Source organism: Vipera berus (assembly GCF_964194415.1).
Source record: "Vipera berus genome assembly, chromosome: 4".
Taxonomy (NCBI): Eukaryota; Metazoa; Chordata; class Lepidosauria; order Squamata; family Viperidae; genus Vipera; species Vipera berus.
The window spans coordinates 97,426,119-97,448,066 of record NC_138206.1 but is presented as its reverse complement, the minus strand read 5'-3'; the positions used below and the strand labels follow the sequence as shown (position 1 = coordinate 97,448,066).

At 41.4% G+C, this 21,948-nt stretch overlaps 1 protein-coding gene across 1 annotated transcript in view; it reads left to right on the top strand.

The window, feature by feature from the left end:
- The first annotated feature begins 2,671 nt into the window (after positions 1-2,671).
- SLC15A1 (solute carrier family 15 member 1) overlaps positions 2,672-21,948 on the top strand; it is a 44,808-nt gene continuing 25,531 nt past the window's right edge. The window contains exons 1-7 of the mRNA XM_081326640.1: positions 2,672-2,750; positions 15,956-15,978; positions 16,863-16,947; positions 17,044-17,185; positions 19,211-19,330; positions 20,528-20,627; positions 21,610-21,700. Of these exons, the coding sequence (XP_081182766.1) occupies positions 2,747-2,750; positions 15,956-15,978; positions 16,863-16,947; positions 17,044-17,185; positions 19,211-19,330; positions 20,528-20,627; positions 21,610-21,700 (565 nt within the window). The 5' untranslated portion in view covers positions 2,672-2,746. The remainder of the gene's footprint in view (positions 2,751-15,955; positions 15,979-16,862; positions 16,948-17,043; positions 17,186-19,210; positions 19,331-20,527; positions 20,628-21,609; positions 21,701-21,948) is intronic.

The following is a 21,948-nucleotide window of genomic DNA, read 5'->3' as shown; positions in this document are numbered from 1 at the left end:
CTATAAATACAAACAACATAAAATAGCAAAGCCGAGCAGCGACACAGAACAAATACTCACAATCACTGCAGCAAAGAAACGGGTCCATCCACCTTACTTGCTGCAGTTTCTTTGATGTATCTAAATTTGGAATGCATGCACAAGGATATAAATTTGCTTGTCTGAGATTTGAAAAGTTGAAAATTTACTCAAAAGCCTTCACAACATTTTTAGAAGATACATATTGTACTTTTTACTATTTGTAAATAACAAAATGAACCAAACTTCCATTAAATCCTATTGCCCAAAATTGCTGCATCAGTACTTTCTGGCCTTTTGTTCTTTCAACATTTAATTTTAAACTGTGTTGCTTGTAGTAAACGTTGTTCACTCTGGAATGAATATGGAAGTCCTTTATTGATTGTTAACACATTAAGATTCCACAATTAGATGAGATACACACATACAAGCAATTCAGGCTAAATCATGACACAAAGTTTATATTGTATCTTATTGATGTTATATCCAGATTCCATTGAGGGAGGAAGGTGGAAGAAAAGAATGCAGCCACTTAAAACAAGCTTATATTCTTTTGAAAAGATGTTCTAGGTGAGATGGGCAGCATACAAATCTAATAAATAAAATGTTCTCCAGCTGAATGTACATTAATTAGCAGACCTGTTTAATACATGGGATTCAACTCTGTAAGGATCTGCTTCCTCTATTGTAAGGTTGAAAATATGGATTTAGGTAAGTTTACAAATTTGATAGATAAATATATATAAATTTAGGATTAGTACCCTTTTAAGTTGATATTTAGCAATGGGGTGCCAAAAAGTAAAAGCAGAATAATATTGTGGGTATATGTTGTTCTGGTTAGTGATTTTTAAGTCATAATAAGTATAAGCAATTTTTAAAGGAACAATAATACTTTAAGAGATGTACAACTTTTTGCATAATTAAGGAACAAGTGATAGCTGTGGTTTACCATAGATAAAAGAAGTACTTTGTAATTAATGATTGTAGACTATCTAATTAAACCTTATGTTGTAAGAAATGTTTTGCTTTAGGTGCCAGAGGACTTATTGGACGCTTCCACAACTCCACTATTTCCACTTCCCAATTCTTCAAAAGTAATCTGAAGGTAATCAGTGACTGTTTCCTTTGGAGGCCTCAGAACACTGAGAGAGAGAGAGAAAAAAAACACATAATTGCCTAAATTCAAGTGGCCACCAATTCAGGAGTAAAAAAAAATATTTCTCCCATTTCTACAAAGCACAAGAACATTTTTAAAAATGGCTTGTTGTCCAATATCCCCTTCACATCCAAGGTATATTTGTTTGGTAACATGCTAAATAAGTCACTAATTAAAAGGCTTTTTTATGGGAGAGTTAAAATGGTGTCAAGCCATTTTTATTGTTGGAAAGCAAGAGAAAGAAACTGGGAAGAGGGTTGAGGAAAAGCCATACAGATTAAAAAAAAACAGAGCATTCACAGGCAGTCTTAGATGTTAGGAGTTAACTTTGCTTTGTTTTATTGAATTTATTTTTTATTGGTCACTTGTCCAAAAAAAAGTTTGTCTATTTGCCAGAATACTCATAAGTACCATAGAGATACAGTGTTTCAAAAACACCAAGATTGAGAAACAAATTGGGTTGGCACTTGTCTATAGTTACTTTGAATTAAATGTCATCAAAACACATATAAATCAAAACATAAACAAAACTTGATACTATCTAGGAGATTATTTGCTACATTTTGTTTTCTTTGGTATTTACTACTTTTTGGCTAATGCATGTTATTTACGTTTTTTCAAATATTAGCAATAAAAACAATTATAACACTGAAATGGATTATTAAATAATAAAAGAGGTTCTACATTAGCAAAATGCAAGAAATCTGTTTTTTTCTATCAGCTTAAACTTACCTTACTTTCAGGCCAAAAAAATATATATGAAAGTACTAAAATAAGGATCTCGATTTCATTGCCTTTTATTCTATCAAATTGTTTATACATATCTCTTAATCATTCTGTATGTTTTCTTAAATGTTTGCTGTCTCCAAGCTTATTTCTCTTCCCTGCCTCAGCATCTCCTGTTCTTACATCTCTCTCTCTCTCTCTCTCTCTCTCTCTCTCTTTCTCTCCCTCCCTCCCTCCCTCCCTCAACCCTTTTGTGGATAGCATTTAAGAAATTCACCTAAAACACTTTCAATCCTCTCCCCATCCAACAAGATGGTTTGGGATTCAACAGGTGCCTCTTGACCAGTAAATCAGACAGAAGCAGCACCTGTTGGATTTCTGTCCAATCACGATACATACAAAAGGCACAGGAGGACCAAGGGATAAAGGCAACGATGGTTGGGGGTGTGTGGGATGGGCTGATTGTCCATTCCCCCCCCCTTCTCAATTGCTTACTAACGATGTGCCAAATCAGACGTGCCAAATCAAGGAGCAAGGAGGTCGAGAGCCGGCCTTTCCTCCCACTCCCTGCCCTACAAATTCTTGCAGGGGCGATGGAGTGTTTTTTTTTCGCTCTCGGGCGTGAGGGCGGTAGACCCAGTTCCTCCTTGCTCGCCGCCTACCTGCTTCCCCGCTTTCTTGGCCAGGTAGGGGTAGGACTTGGAGTCCGGCCAAGGCAGAGGCTTTAAAGACACCGGTCTCTGTCGCCTTCGTCCCTTTCCACCTCAGCATCTGCCCCTTCGTCCCTTTCCACCTCAGCATCTGCCCCAAGTACGCCCGCCGAGAGCAGCACCCAGGGCGGCCCAAATGGGTACGTACGGAAAAGGAAAGGGGGGGGGGTTGGCGCCGCGGCTGGACCAGAGGGACCGCGGGTGGGTCTCCCAATCGAGCAAGTCTCCGGTCTCGACGAGCAAACGGGCGGCAGCCTGCGGGTTGCATCCCTCGCTCAGGCGTCGTCGTCCCCCCCCCCCGCACCCCGCCCGCCGCCGTCGTTACTCCGCGGGGTCGGGAGTCGCTTCTTCGCGTTTAGGGCGCCCGGGAGCACTTCTGCGCCCTTTAGGGCGCGATTGTGCTCTATCCGATCCTCTGCGAGGAAGCCCCACAGGTGGTAACTTCTGAGGAGACTGCTGTGGGGTGGAGGATGCTAGGCGGTTGGTTGGTTGGTTGGTTGGTTGGTTGGTTGGTTGGTTGGTTGGTTGGTTGGTTTATTTATTTATTTATTTATTTATTTATTTATTTATTTATTTATTTATTTATTTATTTATTTATTTATGGGATTTATATCCCGCCCTATCTCCCGAGGGACCTTTTTTATTTTATTTATTTTATTTTAATTCCATTTATATCCCGCCCTTCTCCGAAGACTCAGGGCGGCTTACGAGCTTAGCAGTAGCCTTCATTCTATGTATATGCCTGCTTGTTAGGGCTTTCACACACACACCCCGAAGCGGCATTATTACAAAGTCAGCTTAATTGCCCCCAACAATCTGGGTCCTCATTTTACCTACCTCGGAAGGATGGAAGGCTGAGTCAACCTTTTAGCCCAAGGTTGCCCCTCGCCCTCCCAAGAGGAGGAGGAGGAGGTCCCGGGCGGCAGGGATGGTGGGTGGCTTCTATTGCCCGTAAAGCGGGCGCGAGCGCGCAGGGAGCAGCGCAAAGTGGCCGATAGTAGGCGGCAAAATTCAAAGACAATCCCGACTCCGCTTAAGGAACGTCCGCGTCAATAAGGTCTTCGAGAAAGGAAAAGGAAGGCGGCCGCTTGCTTCCCTGTCAAATCTCTCCCCACCCACCCCACCCACCCCCACCCCCACCCCCCGCGCTTAATTCGATTCCTCACGAGCCCGTCGCGCGTGTGAGAGGGCGAGCGCTCGCGGCCGCCCAGGCGCTTCGAGGAGCGCAAGGGCAGGATTGGCAGGAGACAGTTTGTGGGCAACAGGCGGCAGCGGAGAACTGGCCGTCGGGGGAGAAGAGGTTCGGGTGAGGGAGGGGGAGGGGGGTGGAAAGGAGGCGGGGAGGGCAATACCGGTCGCTCGGCGGCTATCCTTGCAGAGGCGAGGAACTCCACCGCCGAGCCCAGCTGCGTTAGAAGTAGGCTGCTGCCACGTCATTACGCTCCTGCGGAGCTTTCCCAACCGCGGTGGTTCTTGCCCCCGGCTGGATTCACTTGACCCACTTACCCGAGGTTCAGTCAGACGTGGTTTAATTAATAAGGAACCCCGCTTTTTTTTCTTTTCTTCTTTTCCTCTTTCATTTTCTGGGCGGGACGCATTGCAGGAGAAGCGAAGCCCGGCGAGTGAGGCTAAAATGGAGTGGGGGAGTGTGTTGTGGCGAAGCGCTGCTAATTTACGCGCCCGTTGCCTCCCTCGCTCGGGAGCCGAAACTCCCAGGCGCTCCTCTCCCGCCCTTTGGGGAGGCGCGCGCTCCTGGTCAACCAGTGGGCACCTACCTGACCCTCGGCCAAAGAGGAGAGGAGAGGGCTCGGAGCTGGAGGGGTCTCTGACCAGAAACTGCAAAAGGCGAGGCGCTCTGGGGCTGCGCTGGGAATCCAAGGACTTGCCTCCCAAAAGTAAACTCTGGCTCCTTAAAATGGGATGTTATAGCCAGGTGTTCCTCGACTTATGACCGCACTTGAGCCCAAATTTTATGCTGCTAAGTGAGAAATTGGTTAAGTGAATCCCGCCCCGTTTTAGGACTTTTCTTGCCTTATTTGTTAAGGGAATCACTGCAGTTGTTCAATTAGTGACACGGTTGTTAAGTGAATCTGGCTTCCCCATTGACTTTGCCTGCCAAGGTCACAAAAGAGGATCACATGAGCCAGGGACACTGCAGCTGTCATAAATGTGTGAGTCTGTTGGGCAAGCATCTGAATGTAAATCGTGTGACCGTGGGGATGCTGCAATGGTTATAAGTGTGAAAAATGGTCATAAGTCACTTTTCTTAGTGTTGTAACTTTGAATGGCCACTAAGCAAACTTTTATAAATTGAGGACCACCTGTATACGCACTCGCTTTTTCTGAAGGATCCAGAATCTCCAGTATAATGCTTGTGCTGCTTATGGATATTACTTCCCAATAAGCACTGGACTATTGAACTGGAGTTTCACAAGAAGACTTGGTGCAATTAGTTTAAATGCCTTTCTCTTGGTCTCGCTTACTAAGCAACTAGATAATAGAAGGCAGGAAGGTGTGTGTTTCATCAACAAAGTTAGCTAATTGTTAGGCAGGCTTTTAAACAATGCTCAGGTAGATATTCACTTTAGAGCGTGTTTAAAGCTTATCTTTAAATGTTTAGTGTTCAGCCTGTACAGTGTCAAGATAAAACCATGCCAAACTGACATTACATTTGCTGAGAAAACAGTCAGTCTCTCCTGGACGAGACCTAGCCTTTCCTAAACCAGTGTTCTGCATTTGTGAAATACCTAGCCATAAACTAACCAGAAAGGCTGAGCTCACAAGCTTAGTCAACTTACAGGAAGCTTGGTTTAACGGAATCCATTATCAAGAGGCAAATGTCAAGTGTTAGAAAATTGATTCTGTTTAGGTGAATTTGCTATAATTTTATATGTGCCCTGAGTCGCCTAAGGAACCCATAAAGTTTTATGGAATACTGTGTTCCAAAAACTAAAGCACCTTAGATAAATTGGCTATTTTTTTATAAATTTGTTGCTTATTCAAATTCCTGCAAGGCTAGACTGAATCTGAATATCCTTAAATAAGCTAGGGATGCTGGAGGCAATGTTTCCCTTTTTCTCCTTTCACAGTACCTTCTCATTATAAAATGGGTTTTGTAACTGAAGATGGATCCACCTTATGGATATGAGGTTCACTGTGCCATAATCCAGACCAATCAGTAGCCCCAAAATCTAAAATGTTTTGGAGTCTGCTGTGGTCACAAATGTTATATCTAAAAGAGCTCTGTGATGCGTGTCATTCTTTTTTACATCTCATCTTGTAAGTTAATGTACATCTTGGGTTCCTTACGTTAATTTGCCTAAAATTCAGTGAAAAAAGTGTAAAGTTAGAAATCTTTGTTGTTGTTGTTAGCTGCGAAGTCGTGTCCGACCCAACGCGACCCTATGGACAACGTTCCTCCAGTCCTTCCTATCCTCTACCATCTTCTGGAGTCCATTTAAGCTCACGCCTACTGCTTCAGTGACTCCATCCAGCCACCTCATTCTCTGTCGTCCCCTTCTTCTATTGCCCTCGATCTTTCCCAGCATTAGGCTCTTCTCCAGTGAGTCCTTCCTTCTCATTAGGTGGCCAAAGTATTTGAGTTTTAGCTTCAGGATCTGGCCTTCTAAAGAGCAGTCAGGATTGATCTCCTCTAAGACTGACCGGTTTGATCGCCTTGCAGTCCAAGGGACTCGCAGGAGTCTTCTCCAGCACCAGAGTTCAAAGGCCTCAATTCTTTGGCGCTCAGCCTTTCTTATGGTCCAACTTTCACTGCCATACATTGCAACTGGGAAGACCATAGCCTTGACTATACGCACTTTTGTTGACAGGGTGATGTCTCTGCTTTTTAGTGTGCTCTCTAGATTTGCCATGGCTTTCCTCCCAAGGAGCAAGCGTCTTTTAATTTCTTGGCTACAGTCCCCATCTGCAGTGATCTTGGAGCCCAGGAAAATAAAACCTGTCACTACCTCCATTTCTTCACCATCTATTTGCCAGGAATTGAGAGGGCCAGATGCCATGATCTTGGTTTTCTTAATGTTAAGTTTCAACCCAAGTTTTGCACTCTCCTTCTTCACCTGCAACAAGAGGCTCTTTAGTTCTTCTTCACTTTCTGCCATTAGAGTGGTATCATCTGCGTATCTTAGGTTGTTGATATTTCTTCCGGCAATCTTAATTCCAACTTTTGATTCATCTAGCCCTGCCTTTCTCATGATGTGCTCTGCATATAAGTTAAATAGGCAGGGCGACAGTATACAGCCTTGCCGGACTCCTTTCCCAATTTTGAACCAATCAGTGGTTCCATGTCCAGTTCTCACTGTTGCTTCTTGACCCGCATATAGGTTTCTCAAGAGACAAATAAGATGGTCTGGTACTCCCATCTCTTTAAGAACTTGCCACAGTTTGTTATGATCCACACAATCAAAGGCTTTAGCATAGTCAATGAAGCAGAAGTAGATGTTTTTCTGGAACTCTCTAGCTTTCTCCATGATCCAGCGTATGTTGGCAATTTGATCTCTAGTTCCTCTGCCTCTTCGAAATCCTGCCTGTACTTCTGGTAGTTCTCGATCCACATACTGCTGAAGTCTAGCTTGTAGGATTTTAAGCATGACTTTGCTAGCATGAGAAATGAGTGCAATGGTGCGATAGTTTGAACATTCTTTGGCATTGCCTTTCTTTGGAATTGGAATGTAAACTGATCTTTTCCAATCCTGTGGCCACTGTTGAGTTTTCCAAATTTGCTGGCAAATTGAGTGTAGCACTTTTACTGCATTGTCTTTTAAGATTTTGAATAGCTCAGCTGGAATACTGTCACCTCCACTAGCTTTGTTGTTGCTCAGCTTTTCTAAGGCCCACTTCACTTCACATTCTAGGATGTCTGGCTCGAGGTCAGTGACCACCTCATTGTGATTATCTGGGATGTTAAGCTCATTCTTGTATAGTTCTTCTGTGTAATTTTGCCACCTCTTCTTAATCTCTTCTGCCTCTGTTAGGTCCCTGCCATTTTGGTCCTTTATCATGCCCATTTTTGCATTAAACGTTCCCTTCATCTCTCCAATTTTCTTGAAAAGATCTCTGGTCCTCCCTATTCTATTGTTTTCTTCTATTTCTTTGCATTGTTCATTTAAGAAGGCATTCTTATCTCTTCTAGCTATTCTCTGGAATTCTGCATTCAATTGGGTGTATCTTTCTTTTGCTCCCTTGCCTTTCGCTTCCCTCCTTTCCTCAGCTATTTGCAAAGCTTCCTCAGACAGCCATTTTGCTTTCTTGCATTTCTTTTTCTTTGGGATGGTTTTGGTTGCTACCTATTGTACAATGTCGCGAACCTCTGTCCATAGTTCTTCAGGCACTCTGTCTATCAGATCTAATTCCTTAAATCTATTTGTCACCTCTACTGTATATTCGACAGGGATATGATTTAATTCATACCTGAGTGGCCTAGTGCTTTTCCCTACTTTCTTCAGTTTAAGCCTAAACTTTGCAAGGAGAAGCTCATGGTCTGAGCCACAGTCAGCTCCTGGTCTTGTTTTTACTGACTGTATAGAGCTTCTCCATCTTTGGCTGCAGAGCATATAGTCAATCTGATTTCTGTGTTGACCGTCTGGTGATGTCCATGTGTAGAGCCGTCTCTTGGGTTGTTGGAAAAGAGTGTTTGCTATGACCATCGTATTCTCTTGACAAAATTCTATCAGCCTGTGCCCTGCTTCATTTTGTACTCCAAGGCCAAACTTGCCTGTTATTCCAGTTATCTTTTGGCTTCCTACTTTAGCATTCCAATCCCCCATGATGATAAGGACATCGTTTTTTGGTGTTAGTTCTATAAGGTGCTGTAGGGCTTCATAGAACCGGTCAATTTCATCCTCTTCAGCACTGGTGGTTGGGGCATAGACTTGGACTACTGTGATATTGAATGGTTTGCCTTGGATTCGAACTGAGATCATTCTGTCATTTTGAGGATTGTATCCCAGTATTGCTTTTCCTACTCTTTTATTGACTATGAAGGCTACTCCATTTCTTCTGAGGGATTCTTGCCCGCAGTAGTATACTGATGGTCATCTGAATTAAATTCACCCATTCCTGTCCATTTTAGTTCGCTGATACCTAAGATGGCGATGTTCAGTCTTGTCATCTCTTGTTTGACCACGTCCAGCTTGCCTTGATTCATGGATCTTACATTCCAGGTTCCTATGGAGAAAAAATCTTTACAGCATCGGACTTTCCTTTCACCACCAGACACATCCACAGCTGAGCGTCCTTTCGGCTTTGGCCCAGTCGCTTCATTCTTTCTGGCGCTACTAGTACTAGCCCTCTGCTCTTCCCCAGTAGCATATTGGACGCCTTCCGACCTGAGGGGCTCATCTTCCAGCGTCATATCATTTTGTCCATAGGGTTTTCATGGCAAAGATACTGGAGTGGTTTGCCATTTCCTTCTCCAGTGGATCACGTTTTGTCAGAACTCTCTGCTATGACCTGTCCGTCTTGGGTGGCCCTGCACGGCATAGCTCATAGCTTCATTGAATTACGCAAGCCCCTTCGCCACGACAAGGCAGTAATCCATGAAGGGGTAGAAATCTTACATTCGTCAAAAATCCTCTGGAACTATCTCGTCTTGATGTGGGGCTTGGTAGTGTTTTCCAGGGGAGTGCTTTTCATGTAGCATCCTCCTCTCTGATCCCATTATGTGAGAAAAGAAAGCTGCTTAATTCTGAATTCCGTGCTGGCAAATGAAAGGAAAATAGGCGATAAAAAGGAAATGAATTTTATAGCGCCACCTTCTGGCTCTGTAGCACTGATGTGTTTGACTAAGAGCAAATTGGTCTGTGCTTTTTATGGGCAGGTAGACCAATCTCACAAAGGATGAATAGAATCAAACTTCACTACAAAAATGCATATAAACTATGCAAGGACTGAGCTTACAGAAAACAGTAATATCAGAAAAAATATAAAGGACTTAAACAGACATAATGTCAAAATAAAAAGTAATTGCATGGTATATTTTTATCAGAGGCTGACTAGACTCCTCCTCTCTTTTAAGACACAGGTATATGTCCTCTTGCTCATTTCCACCTGCAGTCTTCTCAAGGAACAAAGCCTTTTCCTCTGTAGCAGAAAGCAAGTGGTTAGGTAGTCTGACTTGGTACATGACACAAGGTGTGTAATTGTCCTTTGTACGGATGCCAATTGGGAACTCTGCCTGAGAGATTATATATAAGAGATATAATGGCATAGGTAAGGAGGGGTCCAAAAAATCAAGCTGACAGTTGAGAGTTTGTGAGTGAAGCATGGCCATTTTTTTACACATGCCTGATGTTAAACTGATACATATACAAAGGGTGCAGAGCTTTGATTGTGTGTTCAAGACTTCCATTGTTACTATTTTTGAACCACCTGATGGCCACTCCAGATAGCTGTCCGTTCTGCTGCCCAGTAAGGATTCATCATTCAGAACTTACTGTTCTTAAATTGTCACCTCTTTGTTATTCCCATTTGTGTTGAAATCATTGCCTTTATAATTGATTGCAAATTTCTTGCATCAGTTTAGAGCGGGGCTTTTCAACCTTTTTACCCATTGTACCACTTTTAGGATAAGGCAATATCTGAGTACTACCAGTCGCCCAGCAAAGTGTCAAAAACTTGACCAAAAAAAAAGGAAAAAAATAATAAAGTACAGGTAGCCCTCGACTTACAACAATTCACTTAGTGACTGTTCAGAGTTACAACGGCACTGAAAAAAGTGACTTATGACCATTCTTCACACTTATGACTGTTGCAGTATCAACAGGGTCATGTGATTTACATTCGGATGCTTGGCAGTTGATTCATACTTATGATGTTCAGTGTCCCAGGGTCATGTGATCACCTTTTGGAACTTTTTGACAAGCAAAGTCAATGGCTGGGGGGGGGGCGTGGCCAGCTCATCACTCAGGTTGCAGGGTGCCTGTGTGTGTGTGTGTGTGTGTGTGAAATCCGTGGGTCTCTGGTGGAGGGAGGTGGGATTGGGGTGGGTGCCTTCCCTCCCTCTCTCCCATTGTCCCTTCCTTCCTTCCTTCCTTCCTTCCTTCCTTCCTTCCTTCCTTCCTTCCTTCCTTCCTTCCTTCCTTCTTTGTCCCTTCCTCCTCTCCATTGTCCCTCCCTCCCTCTCATTCTCCCTCCCTCTCATTCTCCCTCCCTCCCTTCCCTCTTTGTCCCTTCTTTCCTTCCTTCCTTACCTCACTCCCTTCCTTCTTTGTCCCTTCCTTCCTTCTCTCCCTCCCTCCCTCCGTCCCTCCCTCCGTCCCTCCGTCCCTCCGTCCCTCCCTCCCTCCCATTGTTCTGCGCTATGATGCCCAGACCCCAGCCTGGTTTTGGCAGGCAGCGGAGGATTCTCACCACATGGAGCGGCTGGGGGTGAAGTGAACTGGCGACATCATGGCCCTGACTGTGCGCGGGCAGAGGCAGAGGAGAACGCATGCTTGAAGGTGGCTGCACGCACGTCCCTCCTTTGCCTAGGGTTGCCACTTGACCTGCTGCGGCTGGGTGTGGCTGGCAGCTTTGTGCGGCGCTGCTGGGGCGGCAGGCAGGCAAGGGGGGCTTCTCCCTCCAGGGGTGGGGGGAGAAAGATGCATTCTCCAACTGGCTCTTCCTTCCCCTTCTCTGGGCTGGTCTGCAATCTTGCTTGCTGCTTCTGCACCACCTCCTTCCTCCTCCCCACCTTGCAGAAAAAAAGAAGATGGGGGGGCAGGGGTTTCCTCATCCCAGATGCTGTCTTTGCAAGAGAGGCAGAAGTGATCGCCCTTTTGCAAGCAGGAAATCTTGCACGGGAATTGCAGCCGGGGATTTCAGACACACACACACCCACACCCACACCCACACTTTTTCCCCTGGCTTGCCCTGGCAGCACCTCTGCCATTTGCTCGTTCACTCCCTCACTTACTGCCCCGTCGCTTCCAAATGCAGTAAGTGAGCGAATGAGCAAACTCGCGCATCCTACGCTCGTCTTCCCAGTTTGGAGTTGGAGAAGGCAAGCGAGAGAAGTAGGCTGTGAAACACAGTGAAGATGTGAAACACAGAATGGACACACACACACACACACACACACACACACACACACACACACCTTCCAATCTTGTGAGCAATTCCAACAGCTAAACTAGCCTGAGAGAAATTCCAAGTCTCACCTTATCAAACTCCAAACTTGCGTGTCCTACTTCCCTCGCTTGCCTTCTCCAACTCCAAACTCGTGCATCCTACGCTCGTCTTCCCAGTTTGGAGTTGGAGAAGGCAAGCGAGGGAAGCAGGCTGTGAAACACAGCAAGGCTATGAAACACAGAATGCACACACAGAGACGGAGTGTGTGTGTGAGAGACCGAGCGAGGTTCCTTTGAAAGACACGGAGGAGTGAATGAGAGTGAATGGAGCTGGGCAGGAGCCCAGGATCGGTGTGTGCAGCTATCGCTGACCTGCGCTTCTGGGCGGCTGCGCAGAAGCACGGCTCAGCTGTAGCTGCAGACACTGATCCTGGGCTCCTACCCAGCTCACTTGCTTGCGCTTCTGGAAAACATGCTGCTTGCTAACTGAAGCTCCAGGATCAGCGCTGGGCTACAGCTGATCCGTGCTTCTGGGTGGCTGTATCAGCTATAGCCCCCACTACAATTAGCTAGGGCTCGCGTACCACCAGCCAGGTGTTCACGTACCACTAGTGGTACGCGTACCACTGGTTGAAAAGCCCTGGTTTAGAGCATCATACTTTATAAATCATGCATATTCAGATACAAATGCTTCCATTTATCAGAACAAAAGAAGCCATCAGATCAAATAAAAATATAATAAAGGTGGAGATAAGCATTCATCTGAACATTGTCTTCTTTCCCCTTTTCGAAAGATACTAGGTGATTTTATATTTCTAGTTCTTATTGGAAAATAATGAGTTGGTTTAAAATTATAGATAAGGGTTTAATTATCTCCTAACCATATGGTGACTACTGTTGCATTTCAACATTGACAATTGTTTGCAATTGTTGACCTTTTCATGTGCTGAAGGATGCACAGAACTGTATTATTTACTTATTTATTTATTTAATTTCTATAGCTGCCCATCTCAAACAAGTGACTTTGTATGACAAACAATAAAATCAATTACAATATAGTACAAATTATATAGGGCAGCTGTTCTGTCCCAGCCTATGTGAGTCCTTGTTATGCTCACAAGGAGAAACCTCTCTTCCAAGAAACAGGCAGGAACTGCAAGAAAAACCAACCCCTTTTATTCTCACAGACCTGAATCAATGTCCAAGGCAAACAAACACAGTTCACAGAAACTCGATCCTCAACAAGAACGGTTGCCTTTGGCAACCAGCACCTCCCACACCTTCCCTTTTATTATTCAGCCAAGGCGTGGCTTCCTAATGCCTTTTCCTTTTCCTTTGGAGCCACCCCATTGCATTCCTCTATTCTACTTGCTTCTCTTGCTTGTGCTTTCGTGCATCCTGGATTTTTCCCAACTGTCCAATTCAGGCTCTGTCCAACTCAGGCTCCCAGCACAGCGGTGTCTCAGCCTGAGTGTGAGTAGAGGGGCCAGTCTCCTCGTCTGACTGTAAGTCTTGGAGCTCCTCGGAGCCTTCCTCTGACTCTAATGTCACTCCAGGCCCCTCCTCCTCATCTGATTTCTCACTCAGCTGCCAGATCCACTGGCTGGTGAGGAATCACAACAGCAGCAGAGAAAAAGATGTCATTATATATGTCAATATACTCAGGAAACAGAGCCCTTCACACCGAGGCCCAGGCACAAAGCCAGGTCTTCAAGGCCTTACGAAAGGCCTACAGGGTTGGGTCATCCTCAGCTCTGAAGTAAAATGCTCTAGAGCAGGGGTGTCAAACTCGCGACATCACGTGACATCACATGACGTATCAGCGCTTTTCCCCCATTGCTGGCAATGGGGTGGGCACGGTTTTGTCATGACACATCCGGCCCATGGGCCGACAGTTTGACACCCCTGCTCTAGAGGAGACATGTCAAACTCGCAACGTCACATGACATCGCACGACGTATCAGCTTTTTCCGCATTGTTGGCAATGGGGTGGGTGCAGTTTTATCGTGACCTGTCTGGCCCATGGGCCAGCAGTTTGACACCCCTGCTCTAGAGGATGGGCTAGAAGATAAGGCACATCTTCGAGTCCCTGCCAGTCGCAATTCCTTGGCTGATGGGACTCATATCATGCCCAATCTGCCTAACAGAATTGTATGTGTAGAAACCACTGGGAGAAGATGGCTGTTAAGTATTGGAATCCCAAGTCATGAAGGGCTTTAAAGGTGGCAAACCAGCACCTTAAATTGCACCAGGAAATACACAAGCAACCAATGAATATCATGTAGTAATGACAAATATTTGACACCATTTACTACCCATACAGGTGTATTTTGCACCAATTAAAGTTTCTTAATGCTTTTCAAGGACTGTCCCAGGAAGAATGAATTGCAGTAATCCAAACAAGAGTTCATGAGGATGTGAGTGTCCATGAGCATAGCACGGTGCACAACCTGAATGTATGCAAAGGCTTTCCTAGCTATGGCTGCTCCATGCTTTTCTAGCAGAAGCCTTGAATCCAGGAGGACACCCAAATTACACGCTAGGTTCATCTGGATTAGAGCCATCCCATCCAGGACCAAAGAGGAAAGAACCTTCTCATCAGAGGCCCCAGATACCCAGAGCCACTCAATCTTGCATGGGTTGAAGTCCATTGCACCCCATCCTGATCCCTACAGCCTCCAAGCACTGCAACAGAATATCTACTGCATTGCTCAGGTGGCCTGGGGTGGAGATATAAAGCTGGGCATCATTAGCATATTGATGATGCCTCACTCCAAACCACTGGATGACTTCACCCAGCAGAAGTAAAAAATGAATGAAAGCTGATTTTCCCAAACCTTTTGCAATGGGCACCACTAGAGACTTAGTTGTATAACTTCTGACAATTGATTTCATGTGCTTGGCGCATACTGCAGCAGTGTGATGCTTAAGAGTAGCTAACAGCACTGTCAGTTTTTTCATGCATTGTGAACTATGAACCCTTTGCTATTAGAATAATCACAAACAGACCTGTAATAACTATAGATATGCTTACCCCACAAATCAGTGTTCTAAAGTACAGAGCCTCCTTGTACTTGTGCTTTATCTTCAAGATAGTAAAGCAAGGTGCAAAGGTGCTTAAGAAATGCTGACATGAATTCTGGTATTGTCCCAGCTTTTAAAATTCTGAAGTGATATATAATGTGATAATTTCTATGGTCCACTACTGCTCAGACTTTTAGAGAATTCAGTGAAAGAAACAAAACAATCACTGTGACAAATATTAGGGCTCTTTTTGTGTGTTCCATAATGTAGATAACAAGTTTGTATCTTCCATATTCCTAATCCAAAGAGAGGGACTGTACTTAAAGTGACATTGATAGATAATATTCAGCACAGATAAGAACCGCACCATTTGCTCCTGCAGGATTGAATACATTTGTAGAATTGTATGAATTCTGAACTAAGAATAAGCATGTCATAATCATTGCTATAATATTGCCTGTAGATTGCTCAATTTGTTTCCTTGCCATAACAGGTCGTAATACACTATCTCACTTTTCATTTGGCATTGAGATTTATTATCTGGACCCAGAAACACATTAGGGGAGAGGTCATAAATCACAATAATCATACTTTAAACCTAAATAGAATTTGGCATGACAGACATTATGTGAACCAAGATTAATAGTTGCTTTAGAATTATGCAGACATTAGTCCTCCAGGAAAACAAAGTTCATGATTGCCAGAGATGTGCAGGAATATCTGCAAGCAGCGCTCTTCACCAAATTGGTGTTCCCCTAATACAGGCATGTCAAACTCGCGATGTCACATGATGTCACACAACATATCGCAACTTGTTCCCCATTGCCAGCAATGGGGTGGTTGCGGTTTTGGTGTGACGCATCCAACCCGCGGGCCGACAGTTTGACAAGCCTGCCCTAATATATTGTATAATTACTTATCCAGAACAGGTGGTATTTGAGAAGGGCTAATATAAGTAAAAAAAAGCTGCTTTGCATCTTTTAAAGGTCTTTATCAAATCTGCAGTTTGGAAATGTAACTAATAAGATTACCTTTCAGGTTTTTCATGGATCTTTCAAGTTACAGTATTCCCATTTAAATTTATATTTTATAGATATGTAATGGAGGATCAACTTTAAATATTGCTGATGTAATGCCTGTAATACAAAACTATAGCTAAAATTTCATTCCCTCGGTAAGAAATGACTGTTGTACCATACTGTTACTTTTATCAAAAGTGCTTATTTTTCATTTTTGTTTTTTCTTTTCCTTTACAGAGGAAAGTAAAGGAAAACATAGGGTAAGTGTTTATGCTGAAAAAAGTGGAAGCTTTGTTCTTAGTGGACTCTTTCTTTTTTCTAAGAACACATTACTTGCACTCTATAATTTATGACAGATTCTAGTGCAAAATCCAGGGCTGATTTTGGTCTTTGCCTATAACATGGGTGTCAAACTCGCAATGTCACATGATGTGTTGTGATGTATTGTGACTTTTTTTGCATTGCCGGCAATGGGGTGGGTGCAGTTTTGGCATGACACATTTGGCCTGTGGGCCAACAGTTTGACACCCCTGGCCTATAAGGTTATGTCAACCTAATCTCTTTGAATGTAGCCTTCATGTATGTATTGACTTATTTTACTAGTAGTTTGGAAAGCAAAACAGATTACATCAAAGTGTTAACAAAAATTTTTTCTGATTAACTTATTATGGTTAATCCATAATTAATATACATATTTGGATTTGAATTAAATCTAGCAAAAATTATATTCTCTAATCAGAGTACAGTATAGCCCAGAGACGAGCTAGGATTTATTAGGGTTTTGATGATGTTAGTGGATTTATCTAATGAATTTGTCTGTAGTACTTAGCTATCCTGTCAGAGGCTGGACTTCAGCATACAGCATATTCGAATAACCATGAAGCATCATCCCCTCGTTTCTTTTTCTTCATCCCCTCCATTTTAATTTATAGAGCAGTTACAAAGTGATGCTACCTTAGTGCTCCTGAATCTTTGCTACTTCTAGGTAACTTGAAAAGGCCAAATGTACTTGGAGAGGAAGCAGTTTATAAGTATTGTGTAGTTTCAGAACTTCTTTTCCTTGAAGGACACTAGACTGTGGTAAAACATTTCTGTAGTTTTATAAACATTACTGTTAATTTTGTTGTTTTTGTTTTTACCTCAGGTCGGTTGCTTTGGCTATCCACTTAGTATCTTCTTCATAGTCATCAATGAATTCTGTGAAAGATTCTCCTACTATGGAATGCGAGGTGATTTAAAAAAAATATATTCTAAGTTGGACTGCTATTGATGCAGCTGCTCAATGATTTTCCCATTAACTACTCTTATTATTTTCCTTTTTTTAGCTGTGCTTGTCCTCTATTTCAAGTTTTTTCTCCACTGGGATGATAATCTGTCTACTGCTATTTATCACACATTTGTTGCTCTCTGCTATCTAACGCCTATCCTTGGAGCACTCATAGCTGACTCCTGGCTGGGAAAATTCAAGTGAGTGTATATCAGTGGGAAAGCAGGAGATTCAAACGCTTTCCCTGGGGCATTTGAAGGTGGGATTAATTTCCTAATTCAGAATTGGATCAGATTACTGCACATTTCATTAATCAACCAAAGCTTGACTTTAATAGAGAGAAGCATATTTTCTTTCAGGCATAATGTGGGCTTTATGTACTCCAGTAAGTAGGTAGTAGGAGGCCTAAAGGCAGAAAAATAATTTGATTTATTTAAAATAACTAATTAAATATAGGTATCATTCTGCTTATATTAAAATTACACTCAATGTTTTGAGAAATGGGGGAACATATCCATTGCTTATAGGTCCCTTGTTTGCACACCTTTAGTTTAATACTAAAAGAAGTACATTTTGCTGCAATTTTTAAATTCCTATCCAGTGAATAATATAATTTTCCTCTTTAAAAGATTATGGCAGTGTAGTTCTCTGGATTCTAAGGGGAAAAGTTGACTTCAACCATATACAATGCACACTTACTTCTCACCAACTCTTAAGTCAAACACAGCTTCTCCCAGGATTGAATTGCCACTTCAGAAAGCAATTGCATGAACCCAGGAAAAAACATAGGAATTAAAAAAAAATGCAGACATGTGTAACAGTCCCTATATGCATACCTTATTTTCCCCTTCAAATCCCAGATCCTGCTGCACTAATCAAGGTACAGTGATAGAGGTATACACATGCCTTCAACTTTTTGCTTCTACAAAAGCCATTGATCAAGTCAGTATTAACTAGACACCACGTAAACAGATTTTTCTATGACAATCTGCCCAAGGTGGAAGAAAAAGATTATAATGCCTAGGAAACATAATATTTTTATATTTCCCACAAATCTTAAATTCCAGCTCATACTTTGTTTTACTTATAAAATTCAGCCAAGCTATCCTTTTCAGAAATTTTTTTTTAAAGAAAATTACAAAATTATGTCAGAGATAATTTACATGTAAGATCTTGTTAACTATTATAATGAGCATCAAGCAGGTTAATCACATCAGTTAAAGAGATGTTTTGATTTCATGTTACCATTTGCCGTTTGTTTCTGTTTTCTATCAGGGTGTCACCTGGAAGTTATTCCCTACTTTGTTGTTCTGGGAATACTGGTTTCATGGGAGATCAGAGATGATATGTCTGATATTTCATGATCTTATTACTGCACCACAGTGAAAAAAACTATAAGAAAAATATCAGTAGATTTCCCTGATCTGTTTTCCAGTGGGACTACTAACATATGATCAGGAAATGTTTACATTCATTGACAGAGGAAGAACTGATATTTCTGAAAAGGCACAACTGAACTTGTCAATTTAGAATCTTTGCTGCCTAATCAAACATGCAAAGATGAACAATAAATGAACAAATGCTATGTAAATTCCATGTTTTATAGTTTAATAATGTTTTATTGGGAATTTATAAATCATATACAAAACAAATACAGTAAAGACTTTTGACTTCCAGGCATAATTATTTTAAATGCCAGATGTAAATGATAATTATATTTTCTCAAAAGTGAGCATTTAACAACCCTGGATTTTTTTTTTTTACAGAAGATTGTCAAGTACAGCAGATATATCTAGAGAACAGAAAATACAGTTTTTCAGAAGGCTTCTTCATTGCCAATATTCAAACATGAGGTTTAAGCCACATTTATATGAAAATTTAATACAGAAATGCATGGGCATACACACATACTGTGTATGTAAGTCCCTAGAGTCTCCAGATGTATTCTATTTGTCAGTCTTTACCGTTTTACTATTTTTTCACTCCTTTATCAATATTTAACATTTCCTCCTAAGCAGCCACTAATACTGACAACCCAAATACTGACAACCATCAAAGATTGAATAGCATTCAGTGATATTTACATATGTGCAATTAAGTATGCTCATTTTTTATTATTACACACTGTGTTAAACTGAGTGAACCAATGTAATATTCTTGTGTTAAAAAGAGAGAGAGAGAGACATCATTAAAAATACATCTTCTGTCTGCATCCTTCATTACAGGACTATTATTTCCTTGTCCATTGTGTACACAGTTGGGCAAGCAGTCTTGTCGATAAGTTCCATAAATGACTTGATGGATGGAAATCACGATGGTGCACCAGATGACATTAACATTCCCATGTAAGTTGCACTTATCTTTATCTTCTACATGAAAACATATTGGGACCTATTAGGCATTCAGTGTACCACAAAGCTGTTTACTGTGTGCTTAATTATTGTAACCTTGGTTCCTCCCTTTGTACCATCCCATGACCCTATCATGTGGCAAAGTCCAAGAAGCTTTTTTCTGATGTAGCAACAGATTGCAGATCTGCTTGTTTAGACAAAGTGCTTCCATTACAATCTTTTGATTGTGCTGTGAAAACCATTTGCAAGAGTTGGTTTGGTTTTTTAAAATGGAAACTTTGTCACCTTGTACTTTTGATTTACAAAGAAAATGACTAAATTTATAGTACATTCTTAAAGATTCATTGTTAGCTAGCTACAAGCTAATTTTTTTAATTCTGCCCTTCCAAATTACTATATAAGAAATCCTCTCTCTGCATATTACTAATGGCTAAATTAGATGCTTGTCCCTTATAAAATGAATCTTTCAAAATTGTACTTTATAATATTAATAAATGTCTACAGGCAACAGGAAAATAAGTGGTTCACAGAAATAACATGGAAGAGTTTTGGATGAACATTTTACATGTTTACAGATTATCCCAGAAAATTCTGGATATTCAGAAATACTTTTGTAATATTGTATTGCTTTTAACTTTTGCCTAGCATAGCAGTGTCTATGTCAGTTTTCATTCTTGATCTGTAATCTTGTTTATGTCTTCATTATTTTCCTAAGGATGCATATTTACTGTGCAGATGCTCCTTGGTCAGGGGTTTTCTTTCTTTATATGCTAGCCAGCTTCATCTTTAATATTTATTATTTATCGTGGTTGGCTTTGAGTTTATGGGTCATGTACATATAGTTTGGATCTGAAATGTATTGCAATAATCACCATTATGATATTAACCTAGGCCTAAATCTATACCATATTAAAATATGCTTTGGATAGGGTATTAGCCAACATGCATTGATTCATAATATATTTTTTAATTCCAGTTTTTCAAATCCTATCTTCAAAGTGGGTCATCTTCAGGGTGACTAGATATATTTTGTGCTGTGATCCCTTTGGGATGTTCAGAGATGTGCCTCAGCTGTTTGGTCATGTAGCCCATTAACAAGTACATTTCAATGTTCAGAGTAAAACGTAGATAGAAAAATACAAGTGAAAGGATCACTCGCCTAGTAGGGTCAATCTACTTTTGTTGTTGCAGAGCTTTCTCTATGCTTGGTTTGGTCCTTATTGCTCTGGGAACTGGTGGGATCAAACCATGTGTTTCAGCCTTTGGGGGAGATCAGTTTGAAGAAGACCAGGTATCAATTTTATTTTATTTAACTACTTACAAATATTGTAAACTCTCATCCTTTGGTTTGATCCTTGGTTGCATGACAATATTGTCACTGTATTGTTAATCAAGGAAACAGAAGATCAAGAAAAGGAGCTACACATAGATTTCATTTGAATTTTTTTTGGGGGTGTGACACTATGGAGATATCTGACCTTTTATTTACAATATGCAACTTGAGGTTCAATGAAGTATAGCAGATCTTCATAATATTTCAGGATTCATATCAATTTCTGACTAGAATACTTGAAAAACTTATTATCTGCCTTTTTCTCTCCTGCTTCTCCATGCAGCTTATACTTTTCTTTGCCACAGCTGCACTTTGGCTGATATTTCTGTAGCCAAACTTACACTTGGCAACTTTCTCCTGAGGAATAAACATAGTCATTTTGGTCCCAGTAATCCTCTGCTGTCTAACTTATTTCCATGTACATTAAAACAATACAGGTAGTCCTTGACTTATAACAATTCAAGATCAGAACTTCTGTTGCCAAGAAAGACAATTGCTAAATGAGTCACACCTGATTTTACTACTATTTTACTATGGATATTAAGTGAGTCACTGCAGTTGTTAAGTGAATCAAACAGTCATTAAGCAAATCTGCTTCCCCCATGGATTTTGCTGGAATGTCGCAAATGACTATCACTGCAACCGATGTAAATACATGTCAGTTGTCAAATGTTAAAATTTTGATCATGTCACTGTGGGGATGCTGTAACGGTCATAAGTGCAAGTACCAATCATAAGTCACTTTTTTCAGTGCCTTTGTAACTTTGAACGTTGCTAAAAGAATAGTTGTAAAGGACTACCTATAAACATTCTTTTATGAAACTTTTAAAAATTATATAAGTGATTTTGCAAAAACATATTTATTTATAGACAACCTGCACTTTTATATTAAAAGAATGTCAAAAACTAATTTATAATAAGGTTCTTCTTTGTATTTCAGGAAAAACAAAGAAGCAGGTTCTTCTCTATATTTTATCTTTCCATTAATGCTGGAAGCCTTCTTTCTACTATCATCACCCCAATGCTTAGAGGTAAATTTTTCTACATCAGACCGATAAGTTTGTCTTGATACAGGTATGGGGTCTGCTAAACATAAAAATATAAGGGTAGCCATTGAGGGGTCTGTATTAATTTTGGTCTGTGTTATTGAACTAATATACTTCTTATTAGAAATAATCTATGATTGTTTAAATCTTTTGTTATCTACTCTTGAACTGACAAAATTAGTGGACCAGTGACAAAATTAGTGGAGCAGCAAAATGCTATGGATATTATTTAC